The sequence below is a fragment of the Gasterosteus aculeatus genome, chromosome 6 (assembly GCF_964276395.1).
Source record: "Gasterosteus aculeatus chromosome 6, fGasAcu3.hap1.1, whole genome shotgun sequence".
In the NCBI taxonomy this organism is placed as follows: domain Eukaryota; kingdom Metazoa; phylum Chordata; class Actinopteri; order Perciformes; family Gasterosteidae; genus Gasterosteus; species Gasterosteus aculeatus.
In genome coordinates this window covers 19908779-19926028 of record NC_135693.1, presented here as the reverse complement: position 1 = coordinate 19926028, position 17250 = coordinate 19908779, and the positions used below count along the sequence as shown (strand labels likewise).

Genomic DNA, 17250 nt, shown 5'->3' with positions numbered 1-17250 from the left:
AATAAAACATCTTAAATGAATCTTAATTGTGACGTGTTTGTCCAATAAAATGCCTCCTGGATGTTCTTCTCTAAGGAATCTACCAGCTGTTTGGAGCTCATGTGATGGAAGAAAGAAGACTTATTGTGCATTTCCAGGTCAACCTGCAGCATCCAGAGACATTGAAGAATTAAAGAGACACTTTGTGTGGTGAGACTTCATATTTTACCCGCATCCTGTGTAACTTTAACATATTTTAACCTTTATTATAATACGTTTCATGTCTTTATGGACAAGGACCTCAAATTAAAGGTACAGTGTAACATTTGAAGTGAGAATTGTTATTCATGAGTATGTTTTAGTGTATAATAGAACCTGAAAACCTTTGTGTGTCTATTACCAAAGAGGACTCATTTATCAATGGATATGTCCAAATTCAAATCATTTCATTTTCAGTGTTGACTTTTATTGAACATTCTTGATTGTGACATTTAACTGTTTAAACACACATAACTAGTAACCAGTAAGCGTTTGTTCTCCTGAGTATATGCGCAATACGACACTTCCTGGTTAAGGCTTCAGATGTTTAGGAAGTGAAACATCAAAATAAGCGCAAAGAATCCGGAACGTAGAAGCCGATATTCAGCATTACTACTTTCCCACCTGTCAATATCATACTTTAATCAAAAGAGTTATATCGCTGAGATTTGGGGAGCAAATGAAGGCTTATTAAATGTGTAACACTAAAGGAGTTGGAGCTATTTACAGTTAGGATCAGGTCAAACGATAGACATGCAACCACGTGGTTAGCTAACCGCTAACGGAACTAGCAACGCTCACACCAGATCGAGTACTTCAGAGTCACGTGTGACTCTAAACTGGGTCTTTGTGTGAAAAGTGCTTCTTCTCAGGGGCTGAGAATCGTAGTAAAACAGCGCGGCGCTCACACAGCTGTTCCGCGGTTCACCTCCAGATGTGCTAGCTTGGGGTTCTTCCCTTGTGTCTCGTGCTCAGCGCTGTTGGGCTTCTCCGACGTCTTCTCGCCTCCCTTCTCTTTCTTCTCGTCGCTGCTCCTGTTTGAAAGAAAGAGCGGTGACCAGGAAGTCAGAGCCCGTCTACCCATCATGCCGTGCGTGTGCACGCTTCCCGCCCTCACTTCTTCTTGAAGAGTTTCTTGAACGAGCTCCTGAAGCCTCCTTTCTCCTGCTTCCGGCTCCTCTCGCTGAAAGCGGTGTGGTTGTTCTCCTCCGTCCTCCACTTTGTCTCGTCTCTCCATGACTGGAAACCGGAGTCCTGGTGGCCGTTTATCACAATGTTATTCATCATTATTTCACTAACCCTCCCACGTCGGGAGGGACTGAGCGAATGTAAAGGAGCTATCACGATTCGTTGACCACCCACAATGCTGAGCAGCCCGTGAAGGTCTTCGGCCTGTTGGTCGACGTCCGCCCGGTTCCCCGGGGGGCTGTTGACCCTTCGGGACGGGGTGGCCCCCCCTTTGCTGCCTTTACTACCCTGGCGCTCCAGCTTGGCGTGGCTGCCCTGTCCCAGCCTCTGGAGGTGGTCCGGCAGAGGAACGCCGTCCAGGCCGCATACCAGCGTGTTGTCCATCTGCAGGCCGTTCAGAGACTAGACGGCAGAGGTGGGAAAAGGACTTCAGAACATTTCTCTCTACGTGCAGTCTTATAAACACGGGTACTAACTAGAACTATATTCTGCTTGGACCTGGAACCCTCATTGAAGGGTTTTACCCAGAAACTAAGGAGCACCTCAACAAAGGTTCCACCCAGAACCTTCTCCAGAGGTTAAATCCTGAACCATTGCGCTTTCTGAGCGAGGATCTTTCCTTTCTGCAAAGACGACAATCACTGAAATAACCACTGTGCATGTGGGGAATTGATGGTTCTGGGTAGAACCTCAGGCCTTCAGGAAGAACCCATTTTGGAACGCTTATGTCTGACAGTGAACACAAACGGTCTCACCTTGCTCTTGCGCTGGCTGGCCTGAAGGGGGCGATGCTGATTGCGACGCATCATCACCGCTTCGTCCGGAGACACGCATCCTCTGTTGGGAGGCTTGTAACCGTTCCCGTGGCTGCTGGCGCTGTTGCCAAAGACGTTGAGGGTGGTCGACACATTTGCCGCCATCGCGTGTTGCGACACCAAGGGCGCCTTGGGGCACTTCACGAAGGCGATGTCGATGGACGAATCCGAAGACGCTGAGGAGCAGTGGTCGAACATGGGCGCGTCGCGAAGGGAGCATCTGTCCTCTTCGTAGAGGCTCTCCATCCCCGGGGGGTCTGGAGGGAGGAGGAACTCTCCCAGGGCGTCGGCCAGGGCCGATCCCGGGTGAACCTGACGGAAGTCCGCGGGTCTGGAGGGCAGGTGACGCAGGCATGACCCGGCCACCTCGGACCCCTCGCTCTCTGGGATGCTTCCGAGACCTGAAAGCCAAAGGTTGGTTGACTGGTTGACCAACGGGGGAAGTGCTCTAAAAGCATTAAAGGGTTGTTTGTTTGTTTCTGCCGAATCCCTACATGGGTTACCCAAAGTACATTGTTACAATCAAGCAAGATCATGGCTAAGCCCCTCTTGTCGGCTCACCAGTCACCCTGTTGGGTCCCTAAGCGAGATGCGTCATACATGCTGAGCATCTCAGAAGGTTTCAGTCTGCTTCAAAAGAAGTAGTTTGTATGAAGGGTTGTCTGAACACTTCTAAAGGCAAAAGTGATGGTACCAAAAATCCCTGGAAAAATGGTGGAAACCAAGTCATTTCTCAAATAAAGACAACAGTCACTTTCAGACCGTTTTGGACCTAATTCTACACTATGGGTCTAATCTTGCACCCAATCAGCAAGAGTGGAGTTGGACCAGCTCCAAATAGACTTGTGTCATACCGGGTAGACCGTCCATTCACCGCGGATGGTTAAAACAGGGCTCCTAAAGTGCTGGAAGTATCTGTATGAAGAATGACAAGTCAGAGCTTCCTTTCCCTCCTTAAAACGCCTTCATTTCTTAATCCTTAGATCCACCTCAAAAGCCTCCCAGAGAACCTCTTAATGCCCTAAGAGTACATTCAAACAGAAGCTCCTGTGACCACAGACCTGTTGGCTTGTGGTTTCTTGAGTCCAGATCTGGGTTGAAGAACGGGAGCTGGGGGGGCCACTCCGAATCGTAACTGTGACTTTCGGGATCCCAATCCTGGAAACGATGGGACTGGATCTGCTCCAGGAGACGCTGCTTGCTACGCTTCACCTGGTTGGCATGTTCTCTGCAAAGGGACCAATAAGTCTTACGAGACGAGTTCGTCGACAGTTAAGAAGTTAGCCGCTCGGGAAGTAAAGAGTGAAAGTACTCACAGCAGGGTGCTGTTGCACGGGTACGGTGAGCCAATGTTGTTGGCTTGAATCCCGCTTTCCACCGTCTTTGCCAGCTGTGTCATGGTAGACCTGCCGGACACCTTACTTTGTCAGGTACAAACGGAGAGAACAAGTCATGCATGCGATTTCTCCGGAGAGACGGGTTCCTGACCTCTTCACCTCCTTGCGGTTGTGCAGCAGGAGCTCCTGGTTGTGCTGGAGGAGGTGGTCGTACTGGGTCGTGAAGGACCTAAACTGCTGGATGCAAACCAGCAGCAGGTAGTAGTCCGGGTGGTCTGCGTTGGTCTGCCTCAGCAGACCCTGCACATACACACATATGAGCAGCAATACCCAACCCGCCTTCCATGTTTCTTTATGCATCATGTCAGTTTTTAGGGCTTCGCTTTATTACATCCAGTGCGCAGTTGCAAGTTGTAATCATCTAACCTGTAACAGCAGCAGGTACTCGGGGATCCTCTGAACCGGCTGAAGGAGCAGAGTGTGGAGGGAAGGTTTTGATTCGTCGCCTATCGTCTCACTCTGTGGCCAATTGGAGCGAAACGGGCACCGCATGCCGACCAATGAGGACGGAGGGACAGAAACATGCAGCACAGCAGGTTAAAGAAATGTTACTTTATCCAATGCTATGATGTCACATCGCAGTCTGTTACGTCACTTCCTGTCTCTTTTTGTGTCACCTCCAGGAAAGCAGAAGACTTCAGGGAGCTGGAGGCGAGCATGGAGACGACGGAGAGACAGTCCGGGAGCTCCTTCAGGTAGCACACGTAAAGGTCCAAGAAATCACTCTGGGGGGTGAAGGGAGGAAGATGTTGTCTGGGTTTAATGCACCATCATGCACCCTCATGCACCCTCATGCACCATCATGCTGTGACGGCCCTGCCTATTGGCTCATGTCATGACGTCACTGTCTTTCCCAGAGGTAATGCCATCAACTGGATTGGGAGCAGCTGGGGCGTTCTGGCAGTATAAGAGCTCATGGTTCCTGCCTGCCAGGGTCGCTGGTTTTCCCTGGCCAGCGTCCGCACCTTTGTTTTGTGTCTTTTGACGTTTAATTTAGGTTCACAACATTCCTCCGACATGATCAAGCACCCACACTGACATGACTGAAACTACTGACGTACACACCTCATAGTTGTTTTACTTTTGGATTAGTTACTTTACTTAAATAAATATATTTGGAAATCACCTTTGCATTGTTGCTCTCCCGTGTTTGTCATCCCCTTCGAGCCGGGTCATGACAAAATGGGGGCTCGTCCGGCCGTTCGTCTGCGCAATTTAGTCGAGTGTGTTTAAATTTAGTTACTTGAGCTTGTGATTTGGTAGGCCTGGCTGCAATGGTGTTTTAAGTACGGATTTTTGTAGTCGGTGCCGGTGGTTGCGCACACGTGGAAAGTTGCGATAGAGCGTGCTTGTTGCGTTGGTTAGTTTGCCTAGAGTGTAAAACATTTGGTTGTATTCGTAGTAAATTAGGGGAGAGTTTACAGTGCATGTGGGCTGACTGATCAGGGAGAGCATCGGATTTGGCACAGTCTGTCTATATATCGGTTTGTGTGGATTCCTTTACCTTCAGCGGGGTCAGGAGGAGCTTGTTTTATTTTGGGTTCGGTTGTTTAAGTTTATGCCAACGTCCGGGGAGACAAGTGTGAGTGTTCTTAGCGTACCTGGAGATCAAAGTCTGGAGCGGAGTTTTCCCTTGTAGGTTTGGTAGCGTTCCTCTTTTAGGATCGTGGCGTGGGTTCGTGGTAGTGTTGTGGTGGCATAGTGGTTAAAGCTTTGTCTTGGGAGCATATCCGTGTCTTTGGGAGAGTTGCTGGCTTGCTAGTTGCTCCCCCGGGGCAGCGGTCTCTGGTGCATAAATACCCACCACTGCCCGCTGCATGAAGACTAGCCGGGAGCTTAGATAAGGGGGTTAATGTTAGATAGCGGGGAAACTCCAAACCGAGATCTTGGTGCGCACGGGGATACCTCGCTGTCTTGCTGGTCCTGTTTGGCATAGATTGGTGTTGTTTGCCTGTTCTGGGTAAACTATTGATGTTGCGATGGCTGAATATGAGGCGTTCACGGCAGCCCCGTCAGAAGAGGCCTTGGAGAGCTGTACTAAGAAGCAGTTATTGGAATTGGCTGAGCATTATTCAGTAGTTGGGATGGATAGGAGGCGTAAAGACGATATTAAAGCTGCTTTGAAATTAAAACTTTGTGAACTGGGAGTTCTTACGTCTGGCCGGTCTCCACCGGTCGTATGCGTTCCTGCACAAACTCAGGGGTTGACTTTTGAGCAACAGAAAGAGCTTCTCCTGTTGCAGATGGAGCATGAAAAACTCAAGTGTGAGTTAGAAGCTAAAAAACAAATTGAGCTGGAGATGATCCACCAGCAGACCGAGAAGGCAAGGATGGAGCTGGAGAGCTATCGTCTGTCCCTAGGTAAGGACAATAAGTGGGCTGGTGAGAGTGAAGGTCGGCAGCTGTCTGGGGTCGGTGCGCGGCCCTTCGACATAAACAACTTGCGGTTGTTACCACCATTCAATGAGAAGGATCCTGACTCGTTTTTTGTGATGTTTGAGCGTGTTTCCACGGCGAGGGGCTGGTCGGATGGAGACTGTGCTCTGCTGCTCCAGTGCGTACTCACCGGTAAGGCGCAGGGGGCATACTCGTCTTTGAGCACGGCTGATAGCGGTAGCTATGTTAAAATAAAATCTGCCGTGCTGAAGGCTTATGAGTTGGTGCCGGAGGCGTATCGCCAACGGTTCCGGGCTTGGGAGAAGAGAAGTGGCCAAACGTATGTTGAATTTGTTCGCGATTTAACAACTCATTTTAAACGTTGGCTGGCTGCGCTTGAGATCACTACTTTTGATGATTTGTGTGAATTAGTCATTTTGGAGCAGTTTAAAAACAGGTTGCCTGGTCGGATTGCAACCTACATTAATGAACATAAGGTTGCCTCCGCTGCAGAGGCTGCTGTGTCAGCAGATGAGTATGTGCTGCTTCATAAGGATGGTGTGAGAGAGCGCACGCCCAACCGCGATGATGCTGGCTGGGGTGAACACAGTCGAAGCACCGTAGCGGCTGACCAGATGCGTTCGAGGAAGTCTGGCTTTGTTAGATCCGAGTCTCACTCACGGAGAAATTTTGACAGCAGTAGAAGCTGTAATTACTGTCATGAAAAGGGTCATTGGAAGGCGGATTGTCCAGGGTTGTCTAAACATAGAGGGGGCCATCCTAATGTTAAGCCGGCTGCGGCTGCTGTTCCGGTAGTTACCGGCTGTGCGTCAGTCGGATGTTCTGAGCCGGATGTTCTGGAGGCATATGCTCCTTTTATCAGAAGTGGTTTTGTGTCGCTTGGGGGTAGCGATGTTAAAGTCCCGGTTACGATATTGAGGGACACGGGGGCATATGATTCCTATATGATCGAGTCCGTCCTGCCGTTGTCCGTAGAAACTGACAGCGGGGACCGTATCCTCAGTCGGGGGATGGGGTTGACTGTGTTACCTGTGCCTGTGCATAGGGTGGTTCTGGATTGTGAGCTAATACAGGGGGAGGTAGCTGTGGGAGTGCGGCCGGCGTTTCCTATCGAGGGGGTTCAGTTCATTTTGGGAAATGGCTTGGCTGGCGGCCGCATCTGGGATGATGTTCCTCCCGCACCTGTTGTTACACACTGTCCAGTTAGTACTACGCCTGACTGTAGCTCCATTGAGATACCTGGGGATCTTCCAGCCTGTGTGGTTACACGCGCAATGAGTAAGGCTGAGCCTGGGTTAACCGATGAGGAGCGTGGTGATGCGGATTTTGGGACTCTGTCCTTGTCCAATTTTCCACTGTCGGTGCCACAGAGCGAGTTGTTGCAGGAGCAAATCGGTGATCTCTCCCTAAAAGAATTGTTCGAACGTGTGTTGTCGGCTGCGGAGATAAAAAGTGCAGCCAGCGGCTATTTTCTGCGCAACGGCCTGCTGTTTAGGAAATGGATTGGGGTGAATAGTGACTGTGTAGGGGATGCTATTTTCCAGTTGGTCGTGCCGGCTAAATTTCGTCCTTTGGTGCTTAAAATAGCGCACGACGAGAGTGGGCATTTTGGGGTCAGGAAGACATATCTAAACATCTTGAAACATTTCTTTTGGCCGCGCGTGAAAAGAGATGTTGCTGTATATATTAAAACATGTCAGGTGTGTCAATTGACGGGAAAACCAAATCAGCGTGTGAAGTCTGCTCCTCTACAACCGATCCCTGCCATAAGCCAACCTTTTGAATATTTGATTGTGGACTGCGTCGGCCCGTTGCCGTGTGCTAAATCTGGCAGTAAGTATTTATTGACAGTGATGTGCCAAAGTACCAGGTATCCGGCTGCATACCCGCTAAGGTCCATTACAACTAAAGCAGTGGTGCGGGCTCTGACTCAGTTTATTTCGGTTTTCGGTATCCCGAAGATTATCCAAAGTGACCAAGGGTCAAATTTTTCCTCTCATATGTTTGGTCAAGTGTTGAAATGTTTGCGCATCAAACACAATCAGTCATCTGCTTATCATGCGCAGAGTCAGGGTGCGTTGGAGAGATTTCATCAGACTCTCAAATCTCTCCTGCGTGCTTATTGCACTGAGCTGGATCGAGACTGGGAAGAGGGGCTCCCATGGCTTATGTTGGCTGCGAGGGAGGCCGTACAAGAGGGCACTGGTTTCAGTCCAAATGACCTAGTTTTTGGGCATGTGGTGCGGGGCCCTTTGGCGGTGTTAAAAGATGATTGGGTCGATGCTGAGCCGCCCAAGAACTTGATCGATTTTGTGAACGGGTTTCGGCATCGATTGTTCGTGGCAGGTGGTAGAGCACGCGATAAATTGCAAATGTCTCAGAGCAAAATGAAGGGGAATTATGACCGCCATACAGAGCGGCGCGAGTTCAGTCCGGGGGACCAAGTCCTGGCATTGATGCCTATTGTAGGTTCGCCCTTCCAGGCCAAGTACACTGGTCCATATACGGTAATTGAGAAAATCACGGATTTGAACTACTTTATTGCGACACCGGGGCGGAGGAAGTCCAAACAGCTTTGTCACGTGAATTTGTTGAAACCGTTTTACAGCCGTGGTATGGGGTCAGGACAGACCGAGGAAGGGGTTTGTCCAGCTCTGGCCGTGGGTTCAATGGCTCTGATACATGAGGATGGGGTGCCTGAGCCGGATGACAGTCTGCTGTGTGGTCGCTTAAAAAATTCAGAATCTCTGAGTAACTTGGATAGGCTGCTCTCTCATTTACCGGAGTCTAAACGTTGTGAGCTCACTAATTTGGTGCGCAAGTTTCCCTGTCTGTTCGGCGATGTCCCTTCGCGCACCGATTGGGTGGAGCACGATATTGAGGTGGGAGATGCACAGCCGATAAAACAACGTTTCTATCGTATGTCACCAGAGAAGCGTCAACATCTGGACTCTGAAGTAAAATACATGGTCGAAAACAATATTGCTGTACCGTCCAATGCCAGTTGGGCATCTCCGTGTATTTTGGTACCGAAGCAGGATAAAACGCCGCGGTTTTGTACAGATATGAGAAAGGTAAATTCGGTTACAAAGCCAGATTCTTTCCCTTTGCCGCGAATGGAGGACTGTGTTGACAGTGTTGGTGCCGCCAAGTTTGTGAGTAAATTTGATCTGCTCAAGGGATATTGGCAGGTACCTCTGTCTAAGCGGGCTCAGGAGATCTCGGCATTTATTACACCAACGGGTCTGTATTCGTATACTGTCATGCCATTCGGACTAAGAAACGCTCCCGCTACGTTCCAGCGATTAATGAACAGAGTTGTGTCCGGGCTGGAGGGATGTTCGGTTTATTTGGATGATCTGGTGATTTATAGTGACACGTGGCACTCCCATTTGCAGCGCATTCGGGCGCTGTTTGAGCGCTTGGAAGAAGCGCGACTCACCATTAATTTAGCAAAGTGCGAGTTTGCTAGGGCCACTGTTACTTATCTGGGGCGGGTAGTTGGGCAAGGTCGTGTAGCCCCAGTCCAGGTTAAGGTTATGGCCATCGAAAAATTTCCACGGCCCACCACCAAAAAAGAGCTGCAGCGGTTTCTGGGTCTGGTGGGATACTATAGGATTTTTTGTAGAAATTTTTCCACTGTGGTGTTTCCTCTTACTGAGCTGCTGAAGACCAGAGTAAAGTTTGTGTGGTCTGTGGAGTGTCAACAGGCCTTTGATAACGTTAAAACTGTGCTATGCTCTTCTCCTGTTCTGGCAGCACCGCGTTTTGATCGGACCTTTTTGCTCCAGGTTGATGCCAGCCAGGTGGGAGCAGGCGCCGTCTTGATGCAAGGAGATGACCAGGGGGTAATGAGACCAGTGAGCTTCTTTTCTAGGAAATTCAATGGTTACCAGTTTAATTATTCTGTTATCGAGAAGGAAGCATTAGCGTTGGTTTGGGCGTTGCAACATTTTGAAGTGTATGTGGGGGGTTGTGCACCACTTGTTGTGTATACAGATCATAATCCTCTGACCTTTCTTCGTTCATTGCGATGTCCGAATCAGAGATTGATGAGATGGGCTCTGTTTCTGCAGGGATATGATCTTGACATTCGGCATATCAAAGGGTCCGATAATACAATTGCAGATGCGTTGTCACGTGCTCCGTTGCCTTGAATTAGTATTTCGGAAAAGGGAGGTCTACATTTGAGTTATGCCATTTCATGTTGCTCGTGACTTGTTCTTGCTGTGCCTGTTGTCTTAAATTGCTTCTCAGGTACCAGAGTTGCTGAGGACAGGTGGGGAAGGGGCGGAACATGGGCAGGGTGATGGGTTTCTTGTTTATAAATTTTTTGTAGTAATTCGGTTATTTTTGTTTTTCTGGTCAGTTGCTTATTTTTTTTATTAGCATTGTTTAAGTTTCGTTTTAGTGTTTTTCTAGGGGGACTAGTCCTGCTTTATTTGTTGTAGTGTGTCGGTGTTCCCTTTGGGACACCGATCTTATGGGGGGGGGTGTGACGGCCCTGCCTATTGGCTCATGTCATGACGTCACTGTCTTTCCCAGAGGTAATGCCATCAACTGGATTGGGAGCAGCTGGGGCGTTCTGGCAGTATAAGAGCTCATGGTTCCTGCCTGCCAGGGTCGCTGGTTTTCCCTGGCCAGCGTCCGCACCTTTGTTTTGTGTCTTTTGACGTTTAATTTAGGTTCACAACATTCCTCCGACATGATCAAGCACCCACACTGACATGACTGAAACTACTGACGTACACACCTCATAGTTGTTTTACTTTTGGATTAGTTACTTTACTTAAATAAATATATTTGGAAATCACCTTTGCATTGTGTCTCTCCCGTGTTTGTCATCCCCTTCGAGCCGGGTCATGACAATGCACACTCATGCACCCTCATGCACCCTCATGCACCCTCATGCACCATCATGCACCATCATGCACACATCACCAGGCCTGTTGCTTTTTAATCTTCTGTCTGTCAGACTGTCAGGCTGCACATTTACATTTAGATTAATAGATTTAGAATAAAATATAAAAACAGACAAAAGTAAAATAATATATATTTTTAACCTTGAAACAAATGTGCAATAACGTTTTGATTATTTTAAAGGTGAAAAAGTAAACTAAATATGCTTCTAATTTCATATGTTTCATTCCTCAAACTGCTTTCAGCGCGTGAGGACCCACAATGCATTGGGAGGCCGCCTTCATTTTCTTTAAATAGGAAGGTGTTCCTACCAATTAGCTCATTTCCTGCTGGTCACTCAGAGACAATTAGCCACACGGTGGCTTTAATAGACTCACTGGCTTCAGTCTTCTGATCATTTTTAGCTTTGCAGCTGATCTCTGCCGTCCTTTGATATAACAAAACCTTTTTTGGAGTTTAAATCAGTTTTTTTTTAATGCTGGAACATTTCGTTTTTCACCTTTTATAGATATTATTGTGTCATGTCTTCATGTAATTGTGCTTTGCCGGTAAAGCACTGATATCCTTTCATTCAGTGACGCTGTGGAGAGATGACAACAACCTCCGTTGTCTCTTCAACTCTGGAATTTGACATTTCATCTGAGTTCCGTCACGGCTGCCAAAAGGATTCAAATTCATCACGAGACGCGACCTTCTGACCCTCCACATTAAGAGCGCTGTGAGGGCTGAATGTCAATGTCTGATTCACGAGGAGGTCCACGTCCTTTGAATTAAACGGTTGTTAAATTAAACAAAAAGCTGATTCAGCTCTTTGTTGTTTTGGAGAATGTGGTTTGTGGTGCTGTTGAATTACATTAAAAGATTCCTCAGTATACTTTACAAAAAGCAGTGACCAAGTGCAAACAGGAGAAAAACACTTCTTTTCAGGACTGCTGGAGTTTTGCTTGTTGTAGAAAGTGTTTCCTGCAGGTGTCATGAAGGTGCTTCTATAGTTTGGTGGAATCACTTCTATTCATGGGAGTTAAAATCTATTCATATTTCTGTATTTGTATTTATTTAAGTGCCAAGCTGTCAATCAACCAGCTGTGGGCGGGCCTTCCTGCCCACACTGAGTAGTGAAACGAGGCCCTCCATAGTTCACCTCTTTGCTGGTGAGCCTCATGAACACATCCCCCATGATGCATTGCCACTGGCTCTTCAGCACCCGGTCCTGCAGAGTGTGAAGCAGCTCGAGGTGCTGCTGGATCAGAAACCTCAGAGCGCTGGGAAACGGGCTGAAGACCAGAGAGACGCAATGAGAACGCCATCAGGTAGAGAACCTGCTCTCGTGTCATATGCTACACACACACACACATATATCTAATATATATATATATATATATATATATATATATATATATATATATAACAAGGTCAGTCACTGGGAACACGTGTGCTGTGATTACGTTAGTGAGCCTTTTCATAAAGAGGATCCTCTCTGTGTCACTTTATTTGCTGATTTCCTGTCTGCGCGCAGCGGGAGGACTTGGAATTAGATCAGCAGATGTCACATTTATGGGTTTATGGCTCATAGCATCACAACACACATCTTCTCTACACCGTCTGTCTTGAATGTTCATATTGTGGGTGAATCTTTGATCGGTTGGTTCGGCCCATATCTGATTCAGATCCAACTCACCGCTTGTCTTTGGAGCCGAGGGCTTCGGATCCGTTGAAGGTGATGTTGGCCTTCAGCAGCAGAGACAGGTGGGACACGTAAAGTCTCTCCGACTCCAGCAGCTCCAGAGCCACTCGCTGTCTCCGGCCTGCACACAGAGCTCTGCTTCAAACGTCCTTCAGACTCCAATTCTGTCGCTTAGCTTAGCTTAGCACGGCGACTGGAAAGAGCTAGCATGGCCGCGTCGTAACATCTCTACCGACCAGAGGCTCTAAACAAACGAGTTACACGTCATTTCTTTTGTGATCACTTCAGAAAAATAATTTTAGAAAACGGCATCTTGCTTTTCGTGCTTTTTTATAGTCACTTTTTCTCAAACAGACGGCAGGAACTTCCTGGAGCCGCCTCTGGTTGCCAGGCAACGCGTCAGAGACAACAACAACGCGTCAGAGACAACAACAACAACCCGTCAGAGACAACAACAACCCGTCAGAGACAACAACAACAACCCGTCAGAGCTGTAGCTTTTCTGTCATGCTAAGCTAAGGCCGCTACTGGTTCCTAATCATTGTCTAAGCAGCGTGCAATGCATTGTGGGAGCTGCGTGGAGGAGCAGCAGGAGGTGAAGGAGGAGGTGAAGTAGGTGGAGGAGGCGGCGGAGGAGGTGAAGCAGGTGGAGGAGCAGCAGGAGGTGAAGCAGTAGGTGGAGCAGGTGGGGGAGCAGCAGGAGGTGGAGCAGGTGGAGGAGCAGGTGGAGGAGCAGCAGGAGGTGAAGCAGGCGGTGAAGCAGGTGGATGAGCAGCAGGAGGTGAAGCAGGTGGAGGAGCAGCAGGAGGTGGAGCAGGTGGAGGAGCAGCAGGAGGTGAAGCAGGTGGAGGAGCAGCAGGTGGTGGAGCCGGTGGAGGAGCAGCAGGAGGTGGAGCAGGTGGAGGAGCAGCAGGTGGTGGAGCCGGTGGAGGAGCAGCAGGTGGTGGAGCCGGTGGAGGAGCAGCAGGAGGTGAAGTAGGTGGAGGAGGCAGAGGAGGTGAAGCAGGTGGAGGAGCAGCAGGTGGTGGAGCCGGTGGAGGAGCAGCAGGAGGCGGAGCAGGTGGACGAGCAGCAGCAGGTGAAGTAGGTGGAGGAGGCAGAGGAGGTGAAGCAGGTGGAGGAGCAGCAGGTGAAGGAGGAGGTGAAGTAGGTGGAGGAGGCGGAGGAGGTGAAGCAGGGGGAGGAGCAGCAGGAGGTGAAGTAGGTGGAGGAGCAGCAGTAGGTGAAGGAGCAGCAGGAGGTGGAGCAGGTGGAGGAGCAGCAGGAGGTGGAGCCGGTGGAGGAGCAGCAGGAGGTGGAGCAGATGGAGGAGCAGCAGGAGGTGGAGCAGATGGAGGAGCAGCAGGAGGTGGAGCCGGTGGAGGAGCAGCAGGAGGTGGAGCAGATGGAGGAGCAGCAGGAGGTGGAGCAGGTGGAGGAGCAGCAGGAGGTGGAGCAGGTGGAGGAGCAGCAGGAGGAGCAGCAGGTGGAGGAGCAGCAGGAGGTGAAGCAGGTGGAGGAGCAGCAGGAGGTGAAGCAGGTGGAGGAGCAGCAGGAGGTGAAGCAGGTGGAGGAGCAGCAGGAGGTGGAGCAGGTGGAGGAGCAGCAGGAGGAGCAGCAGGTGGAGGAGCAGCAGGAGGTGAAGCAGGTGGAGGAGCAGCAGGAGGTGGAGCAGGTGCAGCAGTAGTGTTGTTTGTAACTTCTTACTGTTTCCCGTCTCCGCCTCGTCCCTGCTGTCCCTCCTCTCCCCCCACGCTGTGGGTTTGGACGGACAACCTCTCTGGGCCTCCTGCTCGGAGACGGAGGCTGAGAGGACACACGGGTGGAGGTGAGTCAACGGTCTCTCGGGTGGAGGCGACGTGGCGGCGGTGATGGACTCACTGTGCGTGGAGGTGGTGCTCCTCTGAGGCGAGCTGCTGCAGAAGAAGTGCTGAACGGCGCTGAGGTCCGAGTGGCCGGCCACGCAGATGTGCTCGTCCCCAGATGCCGACAGAACATCTGCCCTGGAGCTCCTCCTGCATCGGGGACAAAACGAGACAACAACATGTTTTTGAGGGAGACGTGTGATGTTCTGAAGTGTCTCACGCACAGAACGTGTGTGTCCCACCTGTGAGGAAAAGAGAGAAGCTCTTTGTTGTTTTCTGCAGGCAACAGTTCCATCTTCTTCTGCACCTCCCTCTGTCTGCAGGACACCTCCTTCGTGTGGAGCAACACCACGTCCAGCTCCTCCTGAAGCGCCGAGCACACGTTATCAACACCAGCAGTTTAAACAACTAAACCAAGTTGTGTGTGTGTGTGTGTGTGTGTGTGTGTGTGTGTGTGTGTGTCACCTTGAAGGTGTTGAGGGAGTTCTTGAGGCCCATGATCTTGTCGTCCACGTCGCTCTGATGGAGCCGGAGCTTCTCCTGCAGGCCGTGGTCCCTGTGACGCAGCTCGCACAGCTCCGTCAGGGCGCCGTGGAGCCCCTCGCGCAGCTCCGCCACCAGGCCCTGCAGCTGCGTCCCGAGGAGCAGAGGAACACGTTAAAGTGACGGGAAGCTAGAAAGCAATAAACCGCTGGGGATCCATTGTTACATTTCATAATTATCTCTGTTCACTTGGTTTGAGGATTCTGCTGCTTGAAGTTCTGCTCTCAGCCTCTTTCCATCATGTATTTTGGTTCGGGCTGCGTGCCCCCCCCCCCCCCCCCCCCGTCATGTGCACGGCATCATGCAGCCCTGTGAATGGAGCTCTTCTTCCTCTCTGATCGTATCTGCGATGGCCGACCGGCTGAACGTCTTCACGCTCGCTTCGGATCCGTAACGTCCTCATGAATGTCTTTATTTCATTATGTAAAGTCGAGCAGATGTTTGTGTTTGGTCCCTTTGAGGAAGCGATTCAGCAGCCGTTACTTTATTAGTTCATAATACGAACTGTGGCCTTTTAATGACTCCACGAAATATACGAATAAATCCCCAAACACATCAAACTGCTTTTTAATGTTTTATTTCTTCTATTTGCTTGTTGTTATTTACTTAAAGTCTTGAAATGTTTGATTCTTGTTTTCTGATTTTTATCATTATTATTCTGTTGAATTCATCCCAAACTAAACGTTCCTTCAGTAAACGCTTCAGTACGAGGGGTCAGAAGGTCAGAACAAGATGTCATGAGAGGAGAAAAGGTTCAGACGTGACGGACGGAGAGCAGAAGGTATTACGGAGGTCACCAGGTCACCAGGTGTGAACGGTTACCTGAGCGATCTCCATGTTGGTCTCCACGTGTTCTTCTGCATCTGCAAAGAGGAGTTGAGTTTAACCTCATTTATCAAACTATGATGATTTGTGTCCATAAATACGTTTTACAGAATTTAAAACGGCACGAGGTCGAGATGAGGACAGGACGAGCGTCTCGTCGGTCATGTGAGCGTCCTGCTCATGAGAGAACACGCGTGTCACCGTGCATTTTCAAACACGCACTTAACACGTGTTACCGTGTTGCGTCACATCTCCTGACTGACGGAGCAGAAGACGGAGACGCTGTCCACCTCTGCTGGTGTCCCCGAGGGACGTGGAGATGACGATTACCGTCAGATGTGAAAAGAAAAGACAAGATGTTCCTCAAAGGTTCCGTTGTTCTCTTCAGGTCATTGAAGCCATGAAGCTGAACATCAACTAAAGGTCCAGAGGACGACTGAGCAGAACCACAGCGAGAAGCCCGTCCAGGCAGAATGTCCCTCAGAGGGACACCACAGACCCACAGTGAGAAGCCCGTCCAGGCAGAATGTCCCTCAGAGAGACACCACAGACCCACAGCGAGAAGCCCGTCCAGGCAGAATGTCCCTCAGAGAGACACCACAGACCCACAGTGAGAAGTCCGTCCAAGCCGAATGTCCCTCAGAGAGACACCACAGATCCAGATACTCAAAATGACCACAGAGAGACTCACAACAGGCGAGAAAAGACACAAAACCAATACAAAGAGACATAAAAAGGCTGCAAAGAGACAAATATATCTCTATATAAATACATCTCTATATGAATATATCGGTCAGTCTTTCCTTAAATAACTAATAACTAGTCACTAAATCGACTGGCAGTCGTGATGCAGAACACGGCACCTATTTTACACCTGAAAGTCGATGTCAGCGAAGGCTTCTCGGAATGTTTTCACCTCTCGATTGTCCGTTCTGAGCTGAAGTCACCAGACTCCATGAACAAAACCGGCGATTTAACCTCTCACAACGTGAATGAGTGACTTTATTCACTCTTCAAACGCAACAATGAACGAATGAATCCAGCAGGACAGTAAGAGTGGAGACGTTCTGCTTTACCTTCCGACGCGTCTCCCGCCTGGTGTTCCGGGTCCGCTTGGAGGCTCTCCATCCTCGGGGGTCCCGTCCGGTCCGGCGCGGCTCTGCTCCTCTGCTGGGATCCTTCAGTCTCCCTCCTGCCGGCGCATGTGAGTCCTGTGATTCCCCTTCTGGCACAAAAGGCCCTTGTGTGCCGAGACTGGAGGGACGGGGGGGAAGGATCAGGAGGAGGGAGATCAGTTCATCGAGCAGCCGCATTCTGTAGCTAACTGATTACATTTAGGGAGCAGCATTAGATCCACTAATGAGAGCAGATGAGGGCGAAACATCAGGTTCCGAAAAGTGGAACCGAGGCCGAAGGGTCTTGAACCTGCATTAAAAGTAGTCTGTTTGTATAGAAGTCTATGAGAAAATGACAAAAAAGCAGAGTAGGCTTTAGGGGCGGGGCAAAGCTGTGATTGACAGGTGGCTTTAAACCTTTACACCTTTACGTCTTATTGAGAGTTGTGCTAAGCTCCGCCCTCCCGTGTCACTCCAGGAGAACGAGGTGGGCGACCAGAAACT

At 49.7% G+C, this 17250-nt stretch overlaps 1 protein-coding gene across 3 annotated transcripts; it reads right to left on the bottom strand.

The window, feature by feature from the left end:
• Positions 1-423: 423 nt before the first annotated feature.
• Positions 424-17235, bottom strand: arhgef33 (Rho guanine nucleotide exchange factor (GEF) 33). 3 transcript variants are annotated; one of them, XM_040179482.2, is made up of 17 exons: positions 16708-17235; positions 15629-15669; positions 14729-14893; positions 14506-14627; positions 14280-14413; positions 14106-14204; positions 12414-12540; positions 11877-12009; positions 4036-4143; positions 3785-3877; positions 3510-3658; positions 3338-3427; positions 3083-3249; positions 1962-2422; positions 1381-1608; positions 1136-1272; positions 424-1052 (listed from the first exon to the last, which is right to left on the bottom strand). In XM_040179482.2, exons 1-17 carry the CDS (start codon positions 16757-16759, stop codon positions 923-925), a joined length of 2436 nt encoding a protein of 811 aa, XP_040035416.2. In that variant the 5' UTR covers positions 16760-17235; the 3' UTR covers positions 424-922. The 3 variants fall into 3 exon arrangements, with proteins under 3 accessions (XP_040035416.2, XP_040035415.2, XP_040035417.2); XM_040179481.2 differs by having other exon boundaries at positions 14106-14413; positions 16708-16919; XM_040179483.2 differs by lacking the exon at positions 14106-14204 and having other exon boundaries at positions 16708-16876.
• Between the last annotated feature and the right edge of the window lie 15 nt (positions 17236-17250).

Excerpts from the sequence above, each read along its gene's own strand:
- arhgef33 (XM_040179481.2), bottom strand. The coding sequence starts at position 16,759 with ATGGAGAGCCTCCAAGCGGACCCGGAACACCAGGCGGGAGACGCGTCG. Across the intron at positions 12,541-14,105 it reads CGAGGCGGAGACGGGAAACA|GCCGGAGACAGCGAGTGGCT; the intron begins GTAAGAAGTTAC and ends CTCTGTGTGCAG. Across the intron at positions 4,144-11,876 it reads TGAGGCTCACCAGCAAAGAG|AGTGATTTCTTGGACCTTTA; the intron begins GTGAACTATGGA and ends TTCACCCCCCAG.